Genomic DNA, 19,168 nt, shown 5'->3' on the forward strand with positions numbered 1-19,168 from the left:
GTTACTGAGATAAAATAGATATAGGGGGCAGTTAATGAGGTAAAAAAGATACTAGGGTAAAATGGATATGAGGGGCAGAATCGGAGGTAGAATAGATATGTGGGGCAGTTGCTAAGGTAAAATGGATATGAGGGATAGTTACATAGTTACATAGTAGATGAGGTTGAAAAAAGACATATGTCCATCATGTTCAACCTGTGATAAATTTAGATGACAGATACTTTATCCTGAAATGTTCTTCAAAGTCCTGGGGGAGCATGGGAGAGAGTCAACAAAAAAGAAGAAAAAAATATCTAAGTGTAGGTGCCTTGGTTAATGAGTGAGTATTCCGAGCCTGGCTCCTATAGAATGCCTCCTCACAGTGCAGTGATTTATCTCTCGCAATTCCAAAACTGTGGCAAACTTGCTTGTGTGGTTTTGCTTGTGTGGTTTTCAGAAGGGCTGCACCTCAGTATAAAAGAGATTATACCATAGCGTAGATCAATTGGAAAACTTTTATGTTTATAAAAAAAATATATATATATATATATATATATAAATAAAACTTTTTATTATGCTATAATGTCTGGTGTAAGACTATATTAAAATAGTGCGGCAACCGAAGATATCCAGGTCTAATTACAATTAATATCATTGAAATTATATATAAATTCAATGTTTACAGTTCATATTGATGACTAACTGTCTTTTCTGTCTTTTTATTCTAGTCATTGTACCTGTGGCCATTAATCAAGCCACTTGTAGTTGTGTTCGATTTATTTTATTATTGCTGTATGAATAATTAAATTGGTATTTTTAGATATGTTTTTATTATTGATAAAATTAATGTATTTTCATGATATAACAAGTCCTTATGAATTTTCATAATATAAAATCTGTAAACGGCAATTATCACAGTTTTGAAATCTAGGCCAATACAAAGCCCATAGCCAGCTACAATATTGTATTTTGATAGAATTATTATTTGATTGAATGAAGCTGAGCCAATTTATAATGCTGAGATGAAGTGTATACAGTAAATACTATGGGACAAGGGAAGTCGGATAGAACACCTGAGGAAGCCGACAAACTGGCGAAACGCGTATGGTCTTTTGGCAACTTGAGGCCACCGTACCGCCAGCTCAGTACGGAGACGTCCGGGAGCACTGCTGTTCTGGCACACAGCCAGACGTGCAGCTGAGGAGGCCGGAGCTAGGCTGGAGTGCACCTCAAGCCACTCACTGCGACTTACCAGTGGGGATATTGTGAGTGTATCTTTCCCCCTCTGTTTGTTAATTCAAAGTAAAACGTTAATGCACTATTACGTTTTTGTATATATATTTTTCCCCGTATGAGGTTCTTAACGGATCAATACTTCATCCATATCCTGCTCAACGGAAGAAACGGAAATCCTGTTCCTTCAGGAGTTCTCTGCTAATTAGCTACACCTGTAGAAAGCCTCTGCCCGGAGGAATTTGACTGTTTGTGTCCTGGAAACTACACTTGCTGCACTAGTCCAGCAGATAGAGGCAGTCACTCTATCACAATATATACATACATAATTAGCGTCTCCATGCAGCTCTTCCAGGCTGCAGTTTCAATCAGTTGCCGATCGCTAGGATTATAGTGCTTAGAAGAAAAAAAACAACTCATTCTATACTGTTTTTTTTTTTATCGAATTTTGAAAAACTTGGATTTTTTCTTAGTGAATGTTTTAGCGCACGATAAATCAATGCAAAGTCGTTCGGCAATGCACTGATTTTATCACTGTTTAGTGAATAGGCCCCTTACGGGCTTACTCTACTAGCTATAAAGTTGTCAATGGCAAACTGCACGGTTAGGCACGTTCACAAGAAACGGAATGAAATGTGAAAAAAACTGTATTCTCTATTGCAAATCACTTCTTCTAAGCTGCTTCCAAAAAAAGTAACAAACCACATGATTTAACAGCTTGTCCGCCCCGTTTGTACGTGCTTTAGCAGCGGAATGACAAGAGGTGGCGCTAACTCCACCCCCAGTCTGACTTATGGGTTTTGCTCTCTCAGCCAAACAGTACTAGATTAGCAGTTGTGGGCAAAAAATGGGAGTTGAGACATGGCCACTGACAGATTTCCTGGGACACAGGACTAGAGATTTGATCGCCCCCCGCCCCCCGAGGGTTGGCAGCCTTGCAAGCCCCCTCGCCCTTTCACACCCTCATGAGCCACTTCCGCTATTCTTCCCCTCTCCCCATGTATTTCTATTACTCTCCTCCCCCTTCACCTCTACTATGACTTAATTACCCCATCTGATTCAATCCAACTTCCTCAATCTCACCCTCAAATTTATTTCCCCCTCCCCCCACTGGCCATATACAATCCCCACCTGCAATAATTACACCCCCTCCCACACACACAGAATGCAACACACACACACACACACACACACACAAAATGCAACACACACGCAAAATGCAATACAAATGCAATACACACACACAAAATGCAACACACACACACAATGCAGCCCACACAAAATGTAACACACGCCTTGCTGGTGGTCTAAGGCAGCTGGGCCCCAGCTCCTGTGGGCCTCTCTCCCATGCCGGGCCCCTCTCCAGCTGCAGCCTGCCTCTCTCTCTCACTCTGGGTCTCTTTCCCACTTGTGCACTTCGGAAGCTGGGCCCGGCTGGAAGTCCGAGACAGTTTCTGGCGCACACCGGAAAATGACAGGGGGCAGACAGAGGCAGGAGGTCTGCAGTAGCTGGGGAGAGCCAGGCCCGGCAGCTACGGGGAGCCCAGCAGCTGGACACAGAAGTTGGATGGCCCAGCTTCCAGCACAGGCCGGCTGGGCCCCCCGTAGTCGCTGGGCTAGGGAAAACTGTCCCGACTCTCCCCTCTGTTGGCGGCCCATAATAAGGAATGTAATTGCTAAAGGGCCATCAAAGGAGCAATGAAATAATGAAAGTAAGATCAACCCTAAAAAGTTATTTAAGTACCTTAATAAGAAAAAGATTAGAAAATAAAATATAGGAGCCCTTCAGTGTGAGATGTGAAGACAAATTATTGGAGATAAGGCAAAAGCAGAGATGTTCAACAAATTATTTGCCTCTGTAGTTACCAGGGAGGAATCAATTGCAAGAATAGTAACACGGACAAAATCACAACCACTATATTATTAAACAATGTGTTAACTGAGAAATACGTGCATACTACTGTGGCTTGATAAAGTTAAAGTAAATGAAGTACCTGGCCCAGATAGCATCCACCCAAGAGTTTTTAAGGATCTAACTACAGTAATAGCCAAACCATAACATTCAATACTCAAGGACATTTCCACAGGCTCAGTACCACAAGACTGGTGTAAAGCAGACGTGGTGCCTATACTTGAAAAGGGAGCTAGATCACAACCGGGGAATTACAGATCTGTAAGCCTGACATCAATAGTGGGGATAGTGAAGATATCCCGCTGAACTAGCTGTAAAAAATCGGAACACAGCTCTGATTGTTTCCAGCTAATTCAGCGGGATATCATCACTATCTGCATAATACCGGAAGCATGCCAAGGAGTCATTGGAATTCATGAGCCCAGTGAGTACCTTCTATTCTGATTCTCTTTACTTATCTACTGTGGAAACAGTTTGTGGAGTCACTACAGCCCAATGTATTATATGCCAGCCAGCAGCTTTTTGCTTATGGATGAGTAGTTGTGATATGGACTTGTGAATGTCTTGAGGGTACACTTACCTTCTGCATTCCCACATTTTCTTCTACACAATGTTCTGTGTATACAGAGTGTACACGTGAAGTGGATACGCAAATGTTTATACTGTACCAGGCAAATCTACATAGACAGACTGTGATATGTTATATACCCCAAAAAAGCCATTTGAACAAACTTAATTAATTGACTACGTGCAATTCCCTATATCACATAATTCTTGAGCACTAAATTGTTGGATGTTGTCCCTCATTTGTATTGTGAATAGTGGGGGAACTACTTGAAGGATAATATGGGATAATATTTAGGAGTACCTAATGGAAAACAAAATTATTAGAAATAGTCAGCATGGATTTATGAAGGATAGGTCGTGCCAAACTAACCGTATTAGTTTCTTTGAAGAGGTAAATATGAATTTAGAACAGAGTAATGCAGTTGATGTCGTCTACTTAGATTTTACAAAGGCTTCTGATACGGTTCCACACAAGAGGTTAGTGTACAAAATAAAGCAAATGTATATATATGCACCTGGATTCAAAACTGGCTGAAGTATAGACAACAGAAAGTTGTCATAAATTAAACCTTTTCAGGTTGGGCTAAAGTTGTATGTGGAGCACCTCAAAAATTGGCACGGGGACCCCTGCTATTTAACTTATTTATTAATGACCTTGAGGTTGAAATAGAGAGCAAAGTCTCCATCTTTGCTGATGACACTAATTTGTGTAAGGTAGTAAAATCAGAGCAGGATATAATTTCTCTCCAGAAGGACTTGGGTAGACTGGAAAAGAGGGCAGATGAGGTTTAATACAGTTAAATGTAATGTTATGCGTTTAGGAAACAGGAATAAACAGGCGACTTACAAATTAGATGGGGAAAACTTTGGTAAATCCTTGACGGGTGCAAAAAGGAAGAAAAGATATAGTACATCAAATGAACCATCCGTGATGTAAAAGAATAATGATTCATCACATACTGTATGGAGAAAAGACAGCGCACAAGTCTCATAGTGTAATAAAGTTTGTAATAAGCACAATGTATAGAGGTATGTATTGCGCGTACATCAAAACAATTCTTTAACGCATTTCATGTGACATAGACGTGGGTCTATGCGTTTCGTAGATTTAAAAACTATGAAAAATTGAATAACCCCTGATGAAGTAGTTTTTAAATCTACGAAACGCGTTGAATGTTTTTATTTCCTTATTGGACTTTATTCCTATTGCCATTGTCACCGGTGCTTGCGGCTTATTTTCAGCTCCCTGACGCGCACCATATGGTCACTACTCGTGATGCTTCTCGGTGATGTCATTAGCCACCACTGAAAATGCGGACGAAGACTTGGCTTGATGCTTTTGCACATTGGACTTTGTCTCTATAGACATGCCACCGGTGCTTGCGGCTTAATCTTGGCTTTCTGACGCCTACCGTATGGTCACTACTTGTGACGCCTTTTCGGTGATGTCCATAACCGCCGCTGAAAGCACTGAGGAGGACTAGGCTCTGATCCGGAACAATAATTATTTGCTTGTGTTATCTGTGCACCGCTGCAGAGACCGCGGAGACGCTACGGCGCTTCTGCTGCTGTGCGAGTCCTGTGACCTCTGGATGGTGCCGATAACGCAGCAATCTGGTTTGCTCCACTTATCTCATCTCATCAAGATCTCGTTTAACGGACAACGATGTTAAGAAAATACAGCGTCTGTGGACATCGATTCCTGCTGTGGTAACCCACGTCTATGTCACATGAAATGCGTTAAAGAATTGTTTTGATGTAAGCGCAATACATACCTCTATACATTGTGCTAATTACAAACTTTCTTACACTATGAGAATTGTGCGCTGTCTTTTCTCCATTTCCCTAGAATCCTTGATGGAGAAGGATTTAGGAGTGCTTCTAGACAGCAGTCTTAGCAATAGTGCCCAATGTCATGCAGTAGCTGCAAAGGCAAATAAGATCTTATATGACATTAAATGGTTATTGGATGGAAGGGAAGTAAACATAATGATTCCCCTCAATAAAGCTAGTAAAACCACACCTTAAAGGGGATTGAAAAATCTGACTAAGAGGAGAGGCTAGCTAATTTAGATTTGTTTACATTAGAAAAGAGGCGTCTAAGAGGGGATATGACAACTATATACAAATATATTCGGAGACAGTACAAGGAGATTTCAAAAGAACTATTCATCCCAAGGGCAGTAAAAATGAAATGGGGTCATCCCTTAAGGTTGAAGGAAAGGAGATTTTACCAGCAACAAATGAAAGGGTTCTTTACAGTAATGGCAGTTACAGTGTGGAATTCATTGCCCATACAGACTGTGATGGCAGATACAATAAATATATTCAATATAAGGTTGGACATCCTGTTAGAAAGCAAGGGTATACAGAGATATACCAAATAAGTAAACATGGGAAGGATGTTGATCCAGGAAGTAATCTGATTGCTATTATTTGGAGTCAAGGAGGAATTTAATTTTCCCCTTACGACACAGCATCGGATGATGTGTCACTGGGGTTTTTCTGTTTGCCTTGCTCTGGATCAAAATACTGTAAATACAAATATATGATAAGTATCTGTCGTCTAAATCTAGCATGAGTTAAACTTGATTAACATATGTTTTTTTTAAACCTCATCTACTATGTAACTACTATGTAACCATGTAAGTGAAAGGAATTGTATGCACATTGATTATTATAACATTTAAAGCTGCAGTTCATGCAATATCCTGCACGTGTGTTTTTTTTTAATAAATCAGTTCTGTAGTAAGAAAAAATACTTTTAGCATTTTCTGTTTTAAAAAAAACAATTTTGAAAGACCAATTTTCTTGTATTCTATTTTAACAAGCATGCTTGTTCCTATAGCAACGATTTACATTCCCCATATTTAAAGATGTCGCCAAACTTTGCCAATCAATAGACGGAGAACGAATTGACCGGCAGCTATGCAGTTTTTTTTAGGTAAGTAGAGATTGCACAACTGAAACTATTAAAGTTAAAAAAAAAAAACAGGAGCCTGAACTGCAACTTTAAGGCAACCTAAATCTGAAGACAGACATTCTTTGAATGTAAAACGTTATTTGAGTCATGTCTGCTTTTGACATTCACTGGTATACTTGTTCACCTTCATGAAATTTTAGGTATCAAAGGTCTCTTTTAGCACACATTGTATACATACTGTAATTATATAGTGTCATGCTGCACCAATCAGCATGATCACATAATTCCTGTGTTTTCACTCATTCATTCCATGCTGGATTGATGTAATAATATTGTCCTGATGCGATTTATTGAATGGTTCTTCACTGATTTGTCCCGAAATTCTTTCACTGCAAAATAATAGCAGATGGCATCAAGACAACAGTTGACATTTGCCATGCACAGTGATACTTGCATGAAGAGACTTATGTTCTGTCTGGAGGAGCAATCCAAGATAACGTGCTGCCTTACCAGGAACTGCAGGAAAATTCCAAGGTGGCTCGGTGTGAAAGAAATCAGGAACACCACAAGGTTTGAAATAATAATGTGTATTATAGCAACCATGCGTCTCTCACCTTGTTCTAAGGAGGATCTGTGTGACAACAGGGTCCTGATGATCTGGACAGAGCAGTAAACCATGACAGTCATCGGGATGAGAAACCCAAAGACCTCGAGGGATAAGATGATATGGGTGCTCCAGGTCTGGTCCGACATGTTATGGAAGCAGTGGATGTTTTCTTGGTCCACTGCATGAAAGTTGTAGATGGGGGCACTGGCCACCCAGATGAGAACCCAGATAACAATGCAAACAGCTTTTGTCTTTTTGGGTGAGCGCAGGAGCTTGGCCAAGAATGGGTGTCTTATGGCAATATACCTGTCCAAGCTAATTAATGTGATGGTGTATATACTTCCGTACATGTTAGTGAAGTACAGGGATTCCACAAAGCTGCACATAGTATGGTTTCCAGTGTTGCTGGGTCGTGAGAAGTACATCTTGAATGGTAAGGACAGAAGAAGCAGAAGGTCAAGGACTGCCAGATTCATCATGTAAATGGAGGCTTCTGTACACTTCTTCAGGGAGAAGCAGAAAATCCACAGGGCGAACGTGTTCAGAGCGGTGCCGGTGATGAAGGTGGGGATGTAGATCACAAGCTGGAGGTCATTCACTATGGAGTTAACACCGGAAAAGGAGCAGTTATTGTGACTCCCGTTCATTTCTCTGCTAAAACAGAGAAAGTAAAGTAAAGCAGTGCTACAAGAAAAGCTAATTGTACAGGTATTTTAGAAAAGGAGGGAACCAATATGTGTGGTGCCAAAGACTAAAAACAGATATAGCATTATATGCTTGGAAATAACAATGTTTCCATATACTGTAGCAGATCTTGACATGTAGACAATGAATAAATGATTAGGTAGGTAGTGTAGCATACTCGTCTGGAACCAAAAGTTCCATCGTACAAGTGCGTGCCTCAGAAGGGCAGGACCCCACAGCTCATGTAATGCAGGTGGCACTGACCCTTTAATGCTTCCAATGTTACAAACCACCAGATTCCTTTTCTAAAATGCAAAATAATGAAAAAACAGAGCACTACTTTTGGAAACATGTAGAGTAAAAAATAGAGAATGCGTATTCTATAAAAAAATGAAGTTGATTTATTGGGCATGAAGACAAGCTAGCGAAGGTGTCGCCCCACCAACGCGTTTCACGTCTAAGCGCTTTCTCAAGGTTCCTTGGTGGGGTGACACCTTTGCTAGCTTGTCTTCATGACCAATAAACCAACTGATTTTTTTTATAGAATACACATTCTCTATTTTTGAGTCTGCCTCCGCATGGGGTGATGTCCTGCCGGATGATCCCACCATGTAGACCGTCTCTGTATCTTGAAAGGGTCTGGACCCAGACCACACTTATCAGGGATGCGCAGCTTGGCCGCTGTGTCCCTGAACTACTAACAACTAAAGGGGCAGGGTACCTACCTAAGGGCCTGTCCCTGTTGCAACCACAACCTGGTATGTGAGTAGGGCCTAGCTGGGGCCTAGGGGAGATCTCTGGCCTAGTGCAGAGGCGACTTGCCTCCCAGCTCCTACACCCTCTCCTCTCTGTGTCCCAGCTCCTACTGACTTCCTTTTCCCTGCTCGCAAAATGTATCTCTTTCCTCAGGGGAAGCTATAAGCCCTATAGGTTCCCTGGCATCAGGTGGTATCTCTGCCCCAAAGCATCCTGGATGTGGTAGTTCCCCATGGCCCTCTTTTGTATTGGGGCCGCGTGCACAATCCTTACTGTGCATCCGCGATAATGTAATGGCCAACGGGGGCCCTGTCTGTGCATGCGCAACCCTGTAATGGCCGCCGCGTCGCACGATCCCCTGCACATGCTTCTGCGCATGCGTGAACTGTCGCGTCAATCCCAATATGGCCACCGCAGCTATTCTGCGCATGCGCGAGCCTCTGCACGACGCATTCGCCCCCGCAGTAGCCCAAAACTCCACGGGGGTCCCCGCAACAGAGCTTAGGTAAGGGGGAACAGGGGGGACCCTGCTACACCTCATAGACCCACCACAGAGCCTGCTGGGACCCAACATCCTGATGTTCCTGTGCCTGTAGTTCCCAAGGGAATACTTGGATAGCAGGGGGCAAGTCTGGATAGTCATATTCCCTAGCACAGTAAGTGTTAAGGAACAAATGCAGGAGGAGGAGCACAATCCACGAAAGCGCACAAATTTAATGGAACGCATTTCAATGGAACGCATATGCATATATACAGAATACATATAGGGCACATGCTCAGCAGTGTTCTGACATTTCAATCTGCGCCAGGAACACTTGTTGGTTTGGATTAGTGTTCCGACCATGCAGCACAGTACTTAATTAATGCATTTGTTTCTTGATTATTTTACAGGTGAAACTGTGCAAGAGACAGCCAGGGCATGTTGGTGGAAGAAGATTGTATTATGTTTTCTAAGTCTTTTTTATTTCTGTTATTGTATAAAGCCACATATATTTTCATAAATCTTACACAGTACAGTACAATACATGTTTCTCTAATCTACTATAATAAATATGTAATAATTGAAAGACTGTGTCAGTTATCTGAAGCTTCCTAGCAGTGAATGAGTGTATGGGGATAAGGGGTTAGTTACATTTCACAGGACAGAACAAAACGTGCATTACTGTAGCAACAACCTCGGAATATTGTGCATTTAATTTATCTTAGACACACTAAAAGGGGGCCTGGCCTGGAAGCAGAATGGAGAAAACGTGGGACTGTAGAGCTCCGTTGGCCTTATCTACAAGATCTTCTCCGTCCCCAAAACCAAGAAATGTGACCTAACCCCATAAGGACAGCCACGTGAATCCTCCCACCCTGTAATAAAAAGAGACACACTTGAAACGGCGGTGGAGGCTTTGTAGCCGAGACAGGCAGTTGAGTGGCCATCTTGTTTCGGCGTTCTATCAGTGGCAGGTGAGGTAAACCGTCCCCCATTGGGCCACTGAGTGAGTCCTCCATTGGACTGGGAGGCTCTGCGGGGGCCTCACCTGTCGGTAAGACCTGCTGTGAAGCCGTGGGACTGCCATGCTTGCTCTGCTCCCTGCATCCCTGTGGAAATCAAGATGGCCGACGCCGGCCTGTGAGTAAGGCACAGCGTGATCAGGCAGACACAGGAGCTGTGAAGGGAGAGGCAGGGTCCAGCGCTGACAGTCCCCTCATCCCCCCTCTCCTGGCAACCATATACAGAATACATAAAAGTGCTCTGGGTAGTCATTCCGGGGGACCTGCCATTGGATACAAGGAGGGACCCTTGATGCTGGCGGAAAGTGATCTCTCCTGTGTGTCCTGGAATGGAGGCCATAGGGGATCAAGATGAGGTGAGGCAGAGTCCCCAAACAAAGCAGACGAAGGCCAGTACTGACAAGACACAAGTAAACCTACAGTTAAGTGACTTTTACTCCCAGGGATGAATGTAATCCCCTAAAATGATTGGTGTGTGACAGCCTTCTTGAAGCACCCTGCTACATCTCCTTATGTTACCTGACCTTTCATATTACCTACATACAGATGTAGCCAGCTTCATCTACAACCTGCCGCAATACATGTGCTGGTGAACCGCAGACCAAACGTGGCATGGCGTGTGCATAGCAGGGGGTAATTGCTCAACAGGATTAACAAAGCGGGGGTCCCTGCATCTGAATAGGACTCCCGCTATGTTAATCCTACCGGGCCACGTCAATCTGTAAGAGACGTGCAGTGAGAGCAGACAAAATCAATCACTCTCTGCGCACCCCTAGCAGGCGATCGCTCTGCTTTTATTTTATTTTAATAACAGAGTATTGAAGCAGGTGGTCTCTGAAACGCATTAATTTCAGCCCCTCGGAACCCCTGCTTCCCGAGTTACAGGCCCCGGTATGGGGTCCCGGTATCTCTGCCATGTTTACATGTCTTGGTCACGTGACACGGGAGAATTAAACATGCAAGGGATACCGGCACCCCATACAAAGACAGTTTTATGCACATCCATTTATCCCAAACACTGTCCGTAACTGGAGCATGTTGTGCCTCTCCAAACTACAGCTCTCCAGTATGCTTTAGAATATATTATATATAGTGAGGAGCCTAGACATATTTTATCTAGGATTCAGAGGGAGATATCCTCTCTAAATATAGAAGATATAACACCTACACTTGAAGCCTGGTACTCTGACATATGCAGGAAGGAGTTTATATAATAATGAGTGGCAGGATACTGGGGGTGAGTGAGTTACGTATGACCACTGTTTCTGCCTGACTAACGGAAATGACATTTTCTATCGAACGAGTAAAGACACTGACTGTCACTGAGTTTGAAGCTGGGGAACCTGGTTCAATTCCCGGTGTCGGCTCTTTGTGACCTTGGGCAAGTCACCGTATCTCCCTGTGCCTCAGGCACCAAAAACATAGATTGTAAGCTCTATGGGGCAGGGACTGGGTCTGTAAAATGTCTCTGTAAAGCGCTACGTAAAACTAGCAGCCCTATACTGTACAAGAACAAATAATTATTGTTATTAAAAAATATTGTCACTAATTGAAGTGTGACATAGGTTGAAACTGATGAACATCTGTCTTTTTTCCCATCTCATCTATCATGTAATTATGTAACTGATGATTGTTATTTGAGACAGATACCAATACAACATACAAGCTGTGGCCAGCGCCAATTGTCTCACCCACTCTGTTATTTCCCCACCGGTTTTGAAGCCTCAGACTCCATTTGTTGACCAATCAAAGGCCCCAAGCAACTGATATTCAGGAAACGTGTCAGACAGATCAGCACGTGTAAGAAAAAGATCAAATTGATTCACCAGAGCAGGTTAGGAAACATGTTTTACGGAAGTTATGTTTCTATTACCGCAGTTTTGTGAGTGTTCCCAGGCATTGGAGGGGGTGTTACAGTAACTGGTGTGTCTCATACACAGTGTTTTACAGTGCACCTCCTGACAGGTCCAAAAGTGCGGTGTATGAAAAGCTAAACAAAGCTTGTTATAAACAATAATGTGTATCAAATATTGGACAAATTAACTTTTCAAGGGCAAAAATATTATTCTACCAGACACACCAGAGAGATGTGATACTTTGTAAGCTCTTTGGTCCAGCAATTGCCAGTGTTTGTTTCATGCTCTTACAGTATCCTTGTATTGCAGTGATTTTTCACCTTTTTTGCATAGTTTTCTACAGTTGTAAAAAATAAGTAATTAGTTTACAGATGTTATTCTTTTTTATTATGCTATAAACTCAAATGCAATGTTTTTTATTTTGTTTTTAAGTTTTAGGTTAACAGTTGCATTTCGATGTATCTTTCTACAGAACATTTTGTTTTGCTGTATACATATTCATGGCCCACTTGGCTTGGGGTTGTGGCACAGCAGGAGGTCACCACAACCTGATGGAGAATCAGAATTAGACCGCGCCTATAGTGCCGTCGATGGCGACACCACGGGTGACGTCACCCGTCGCCGTCGCCACAAGCGAAAGTTATATTTCGCCGGGCGTCGTCGTCGCGGGTTTCCTGAAATTTGATTGGTTCAAGGGCTGTCACATGAGGCGACAGCCCTTGAAAAATCAAATTTTACCGGCTACCAGTTTTCGTGACGGCGACATCGCTCTGTCGCAGTCGCACTTCCTATAAGCGCACGCGGCGGCAATGCATTAGTTTTCGGGCGACGTCGCGTCGCTGGCCCTAGAGATGACTGGATAAATAAAAGCAGTAAGATGGAATGTCAAGTGCCACTGAAAGATCTGAGGTTTTTTTTCCTCCAGATCTGGGCGCTACTGTAGGAAATGAGACGTCGGATCTGGATTCTGTCTGTGGTACTTGCTGTTTATTTTTGTATCCAGTAATTTGAGCACTAGGATGGGGCACAGTGAGTCCAGAAATGCCCCCCCAGAGTTTATACAGTTCCTTTTTTTATTGAAGCATATAAGTGCTATTTACTTGTTTGATGAACATTAAACTGTAAACTGTTCGGATTGCAGACTTACTCCTCCCAATAGCTAGTTTTATCTCTGACCCTGTATTGTATTACTGGTAGATTGTTAGGGGTTTACTTTCGCAAGTTTCGTGGCTGAAAATCTGGTGGAAAACCAGCACAAAAGAATTGCACCAAATTTATCGGCGAAAAAGCTCCAGTTGCTTTCAATGTGACTAATGTTCTTAAAAAATAGGATGATCTATTTCGCTCAGATTTTTGCCTCGGTTTTGCAGCCAGGAGAGTTTAGTCTGGAGAACGTAACAACCTCTGGATCCCATTTAGCATCTTTTCTCTATCTAGTTTTAGGGCAAATGTGGGAGATCTTTCTAACCAGAAGCAAACAACTTTTTACACAAAGCACTTTCTAAATAAAGTATTTCTAAAGGTCTAGACGTGAAGCCACAGCCTCAGCATCTCACAGATATTTCCTGCAAAACCCTAGAGATATTAGTATCTCCTGAAACGTCTTTTAATATTTTTCTTCACCGTCTGTCTTAATACATTTTTTTTTGAAGTGGATCAAAGAAGTCTACCCCACACTCAAAAAATACATATACTAGTCAAAAATTAGCTCAAGAAATAATATCTTTACTGATAGATACAAAATATATGTATAATAAATACACAGAAACAGAGTAACATAACATAATACAAAAAGTGGCATAAAACACAAAAACGGGGGAAAACACAAAAAATAGAAAAAACAAAGAGATCAGAAAAATAAGGGGGGCAACATTGATGTTTCAGGGTACTGACCTGTTCTTCTGGCCCACTCCTACCTACTTAAAAAAACGTAGTACTTCCCTTTATGGTAGAGACCCATCCAGAGCTTCCAGCGAAACACTTGACCTTGCAGAGGATGCAGAAAACTGCACTCTGGAGGTGTCCGCATGTCTGGCTTCTGTGCACATTTAAAGGGAAGTACTACGTTTTCTAAGTATGCACAGTAGGAATGGACCCAAAGAAAGGGTCAGTACCATGAAACATCGATGTTGCCCCCCTTATTTTTCGGATATTTTTTTTTGTTTGTTCCCCCCCCCCTTTCCCGTTTTTGTGTGTTATGTCGTTTTTTGTACTATGTTAGGTCACTCTGGTTCTGAGTATTTATTATATATTTTTGTGTCTATCAGTAAAGATATTATTTCTTAAGCTCATTTTTGAATAGTATTTCATTCTTCAGTGGGAATTGGTGGGGGTTCCCGGTCTCTCCAGCACCATTGCTTTAATCATTTATTAGAGAGATTTTCATTTTATAAATAGGTGGTGCTATCTGCGTGCTGTTATATTAAAGACAAATTTAAACTTAAACGTGCCCAATACATTCCTCTTAAAGCTGCAGTTCAGTCTTTTTTTTTTTTTTTTTTTTTTGCATTTATTTTTTTACTTCAATAGTTTCATGTGGGCAATCTCTAATTAGCTAAAGAACAGTATAGCTGCAGGTCAATTCGTTTTCCATGTATTGATAGGTCGAAATTTGGTGACATATTAAAAGCTGGCATTTGTTTATAATCTGCTTGACAGGCAGTGGAAGCTCATGAATATTCATGAGCACTCCTGCACTGACATGTGCTAGGGAGGGCAGGGCTGACAAAGGGGTGTGCCAGAGCTTGTGACAGGACATGAAGGGGCAGTGCCTTAGCAAATGGCTGTTTAAATACAATACAAGAAAATTGGTCTTTCAAAGTTGTTTTTTTACAAACAGAAAATGCTAAAAGTATTTTTTCTTACTACAGAACTGATTTATTAAAAAAAAACACACATGCAGGATATTGACTGAACTGCAGCTTTAAAGAAGGAGGAGAAATATTGGACCCTGCACAGAGAAGAGTGTTTGTACAACACCAGCGGGCAGCAAACAAACAAACAAGCAGCTTGTAATCTAATTTATTATATGGACTCCTGTGAGCTCACTGGGGAAATCTCTTCCATCCACTAACTAAACTCATACGTAATTTGGGTGGGAAAACATTATTTTTGTTATTTCCTACATTGTTTTTGTTGTTGGTGCACACAAAGAAATCCATTAACTGTGCATGGATTACAGTATACTGATATTGTGCATGATTGAACAATTTACCAGTGAAAGGGACGAGAGTCTTTATTGGTACCTGGAATGTTGGCGTGCATGCAAACCCCTACTATAGTTGCTGTTATACAGTAGATGGGTGATGGTCATGTAGTAACAGATTGATATATTGCTCTATAGACTTGTTGTGTTCTTCTGTTTTTAAGTTTGCTAAATACTGATGCTCTGTGTGTATGAATGTCTGCACTCCTACAAAACTGACATTAACTGCTATCTGTGTCACGTTATATCAATATGTGTCACATTACATTTTTTCTATGATAATGGGACGTCTCACTTTCTTTCTTTGAGTCAGGCTTATTTTTTTAAACTTTCGGCGGTAATGGTAACCTACCTTAGGTACACCGTATGTATCAAACATCCATTAGATTTGCTGTAGATGTCTGAGATGTTAGTCTCAGCTTCGGGTAGTTACTACATTCTGCTTCATACACATTTGTCATTTGTCCCCCTTTGTCATTCACTGGTGAAGCTTTCAAGACGCGTTCGGCAGTGGAGGGTTGTCTAGAGACTCACTATGTTTCTAAATAATGCATAGTTAGTGGGAGGATAATAAAGGGTGATTCGCACGCTACCCACCGTGCAATAAGAATACATACACTGCTCTTTACTTGTGCTACATAAAAGCCCTGAGAACTTTCTGTACGGTTGTGTAAGAACAAGAGTTAGTGGTTTGGTTTCAAACTAGCAATTACAACCATATAACATTTGCAACACTAATGAGTTCTGCTCTTAAAGAGACCCTCAACATATGGACCAGAACATCAGTGTTAGATTTTATGTATCATGGAAAGTGCTGTTTTCTGAAAGATTAGGAGCTGTTGTGTATTTGACTTTTCTCTGTACAGTTTAACTAAAGCGACTTGTATCTTTGTGAGCCCCACAGGATTCCACTTGTCCCTGAAATATTGATAACACTAATGTCATGCACAGGTACTCAAATTGTAATTCTATGAAAACACACATTTATTGTGGGTTGGGATACACTGTAACGTGCCAACATTAGAGTTCTTCATAGCTGAAATTATAGTGTACATAGTTTCCCAAACATCACAGGTCTCTTCTTCACATGAACAAAACTTTCCAAAACTCACGGGTCTCTTCTTCAAGTGTATTAAAAAATATATCTTATTTTTCATGGTAAACACTGGAGGTAATTTTGTTGTATAAAATATCAAACATCTACTTTATTTCCTATTGAACATTATTATTCCAGCAACTAGAAGACTTGTTAAAAGATCAAAGGGGACAGTCACAGAGCACAAACATGGGACAGAGAGAACGCTGACAGAGGCAGTCTTTGTTAACCCCCCTCAGTCCCAGAGCCCCTAACACCACTAAAAAAAGGTTGATACATTTAGAGGTAAAATGTCCCTGATGTTTAACACCAAGGTAATTTTGAGTTATCAGTGTGTCCTGCACTTATCTGGTGCCAACCCCTTTCCTGCATTCTCTGCACTCCTTCACTGCACCTTTCATGTATGTCATGAACTCCTCCAATGGTCTCCAGTGCCAGACAGATAAAATCAATGTTTTTTTAATTACCTGCAGCAGGGTCAGTTACAGCGAAGCAGCTGTCAGCTCTGGATGAGTAATGTACAGGTGACAAACACCTCGAGTCTAGATGGAGGAGCTGTCCATCTTACTATAACCACCTCCCTTTGTGTAAGGAGTGCAGGGGGTGCTGACTCTCACACCGCAATACACATTTCTTTTGCATGCACAGTGTGATTCTTTCTTGTGTCAATCAAAGTGAGCTTTTTTTCTATCGGTCTCAGAGGCTTGAAATCAGGCTGTTAACCATTTCACTGCCAGGGCCCCCCAGAAACACACTGAGCCACGGGCAGGTTTACAACCTCCGAAACGGCCCAGCAGGGCAGCTCTGCTTCTCTCCCTCACCACAGAGGGTGGAATATGCCCCCTGTCACAAGACAAAACATTTTTTTCAGTCATAGAAATTCCTAATACAAGACAAACATCAGCACATATTATATTAAATTGAACACAAACTTTGTTAAAGTGTAGTTAAGGTTTGTTAGCAAACTTTTGAAAGTCTTGAAATATCGAAGTTATGGTGACATGCAACCTTAACTACCCCCCCTCCCCCATGCTTTGGTGATGTCATCATACACGGCATCACAAATGACATCACACATGACATTCCAAATGCCACGATCCTGTTACATCAGAGAAGGTGGCATGAAGCCCCAAACAAACAGGCTTTTCCGGTCCATTTCTCCACCAGCCCACTCCTCACTCAGCATGCTTTTCTGGAGCCTCCTTCCTCTCCTTCCCAAGCATAGCACCTCTTTAATCTCATCTCCTCCCACTCCCCAGAAACATGAGACCTCTGCAATCCCTTCCTCCCCAAGCATATGGCTTCTCTGATTGCTGTCTGCTCCCATCCCACAAGCATTGCTGTAGGTTTCTCAGGTGCCTTTCTCCACCCGCCAACCAGAAGCATGAGGTTTGTCCAATCCCTTTCTCTTCCTTACATCAGGCTTCTCCGATGTCTTTCTCACTCCACCCCTCACCCCCCCCCCCCCCCCAGATGCTTTAGGCTTCTGTGATCCCTTTATTACCCTTGCCTTCCCAAGTATCTGCGGATTCCTTATCCCTCCCCCCACAAGTATCAGCCCTCTTTGATCCCTTTCTCTACCCACCCTTGGTATCCCACAAGTACCAGGCTTCTCAATACCCCCTCAACCCTCCCCCCACTGCTCCCCCATGCTTGGTGGTGATTACAGCTTTGGAGGACTGAACCATTTTTGGTGCTGGTCGGCCTGGAAATTGTCCACGGTGCTATAGAATTAGTCTGCAGTGTACTACATGCATCCTGACATATATAGTGATAGAAGGAAAAAAAGCACAAACCCATATATAAAATAAATATTGTGATAAGTGATCGGGTGAAATTCAGAGCATAAACCAATGTGATGCATTGAAAGTAATTAAGTGCCCATAAATCAGGTGCTGCCGGATACCTGCAGTCTCCCAAATGCAATAATACAAGATACAGAGAATTTGTATCAGCGGCGCAATCTGGGTGAATAAGTGAATTGTATGTTCAATAATGTGAACGTAAACCCTGTGCAATAGTTACTGGATATCAAATATGCACTGGTTTCACACAGCCAAAAGACAGGGAGTGTCCTGCAAACAGAGAGATTTGCTTTCCCCAGAGAAGGGGGAGAGAGACTTATCCCCAGCCAGGAGGAGCTGGTTGGCCCAGTCCCCTAGGACTGCTGTGGAAGCAGGGCTGTCCTGTCCAGGACATTGGAGCTACAAAGGGATTTCCTGGACTCCCATGGGGCCGACCGCCCCCCCTCCCCCCCACAACAAAACAGATAAGGACTTTTGATGTTTGATATATATGTAAACAGGACTGTGGGTTTTTGGGCTGATAACCAGTTTAGCTGGTGGCAACCAGTTAGAAAGAGCTGGAGTAATGTTTTGTCAGTCTCCAAAGAGGAGTAGGTGTTTATTTTATGATTTTGTTTCCTTAAAGGGATGGTGGGCCTATTGTTTAGTTACTATTGTGCAGTAATAAAAACCCTGTTCAACAAACCCCAAGGTTTCTTGCCTTAATCTGGGACAAAAGACCCCTCAACGCGATGGCGTTCACAATATATATATATATATATATATATATATATATATATATATATATATATTTAAAGCAGAAAATAGCCGTGTTAGTCCAGTTGCGATAGTGCAGAATAAAAGAGTTCTTCAGTATTAGGTGATACCTTTTTTATTGGACTAACAATTTATGTCATAGGACAAGCTTTCGAGAGTTCTCCTCTCTTCTTCAGGTCAAGCAATACTGATATACAAAGGATTCAATGGCTAAAACAGTGTAGAGAGAGGGGGGAAAAAACAACAGAGATTTACTGTAGATAAGGTAGGGTGTTAAGCGTTTGAA

At 42.0% G+C, this 19,168-nt stretch overlaps 1 protein-coding gene across 1 annotated transcript; it reads right to left on the reverse strand.

Moving 5' to 3' along the window:
• Positions 1 to 6,754: 6,754 nt before the first annotated feature.
• Positions 6,755 to 7,868, reverse strand: GPR55 (G protein-coupled receptor 55). Its single transcript, XM_075569355.1, has one exon. It carries the CDS (start codon positions 7,866 to 7,868, stop codon positions 6,918 to 6,920), a length of 951 nt encoding a protein of 316 aa, XP_075425470.1. The 3' UTR covers positions 6,755 to 6,917.
• Positions 7,869 to 19,168: the final 11,300 nt, after the last annotated feature.

This window comes from Ascaphus truei, chromosome 14, assembly GCF_040206685.1.
Source record: "Ascaphus truei isolate aAscTru1 chromosome 14, aAscTru1.hap1, whole genome shotgun sequence".
NCBI classification, from domain to species: Eukaryota; Metazoa; Chordata; class Amphibia; order Anura; family Ascaphidae; genus Ascaphus; species Ascaphus truei.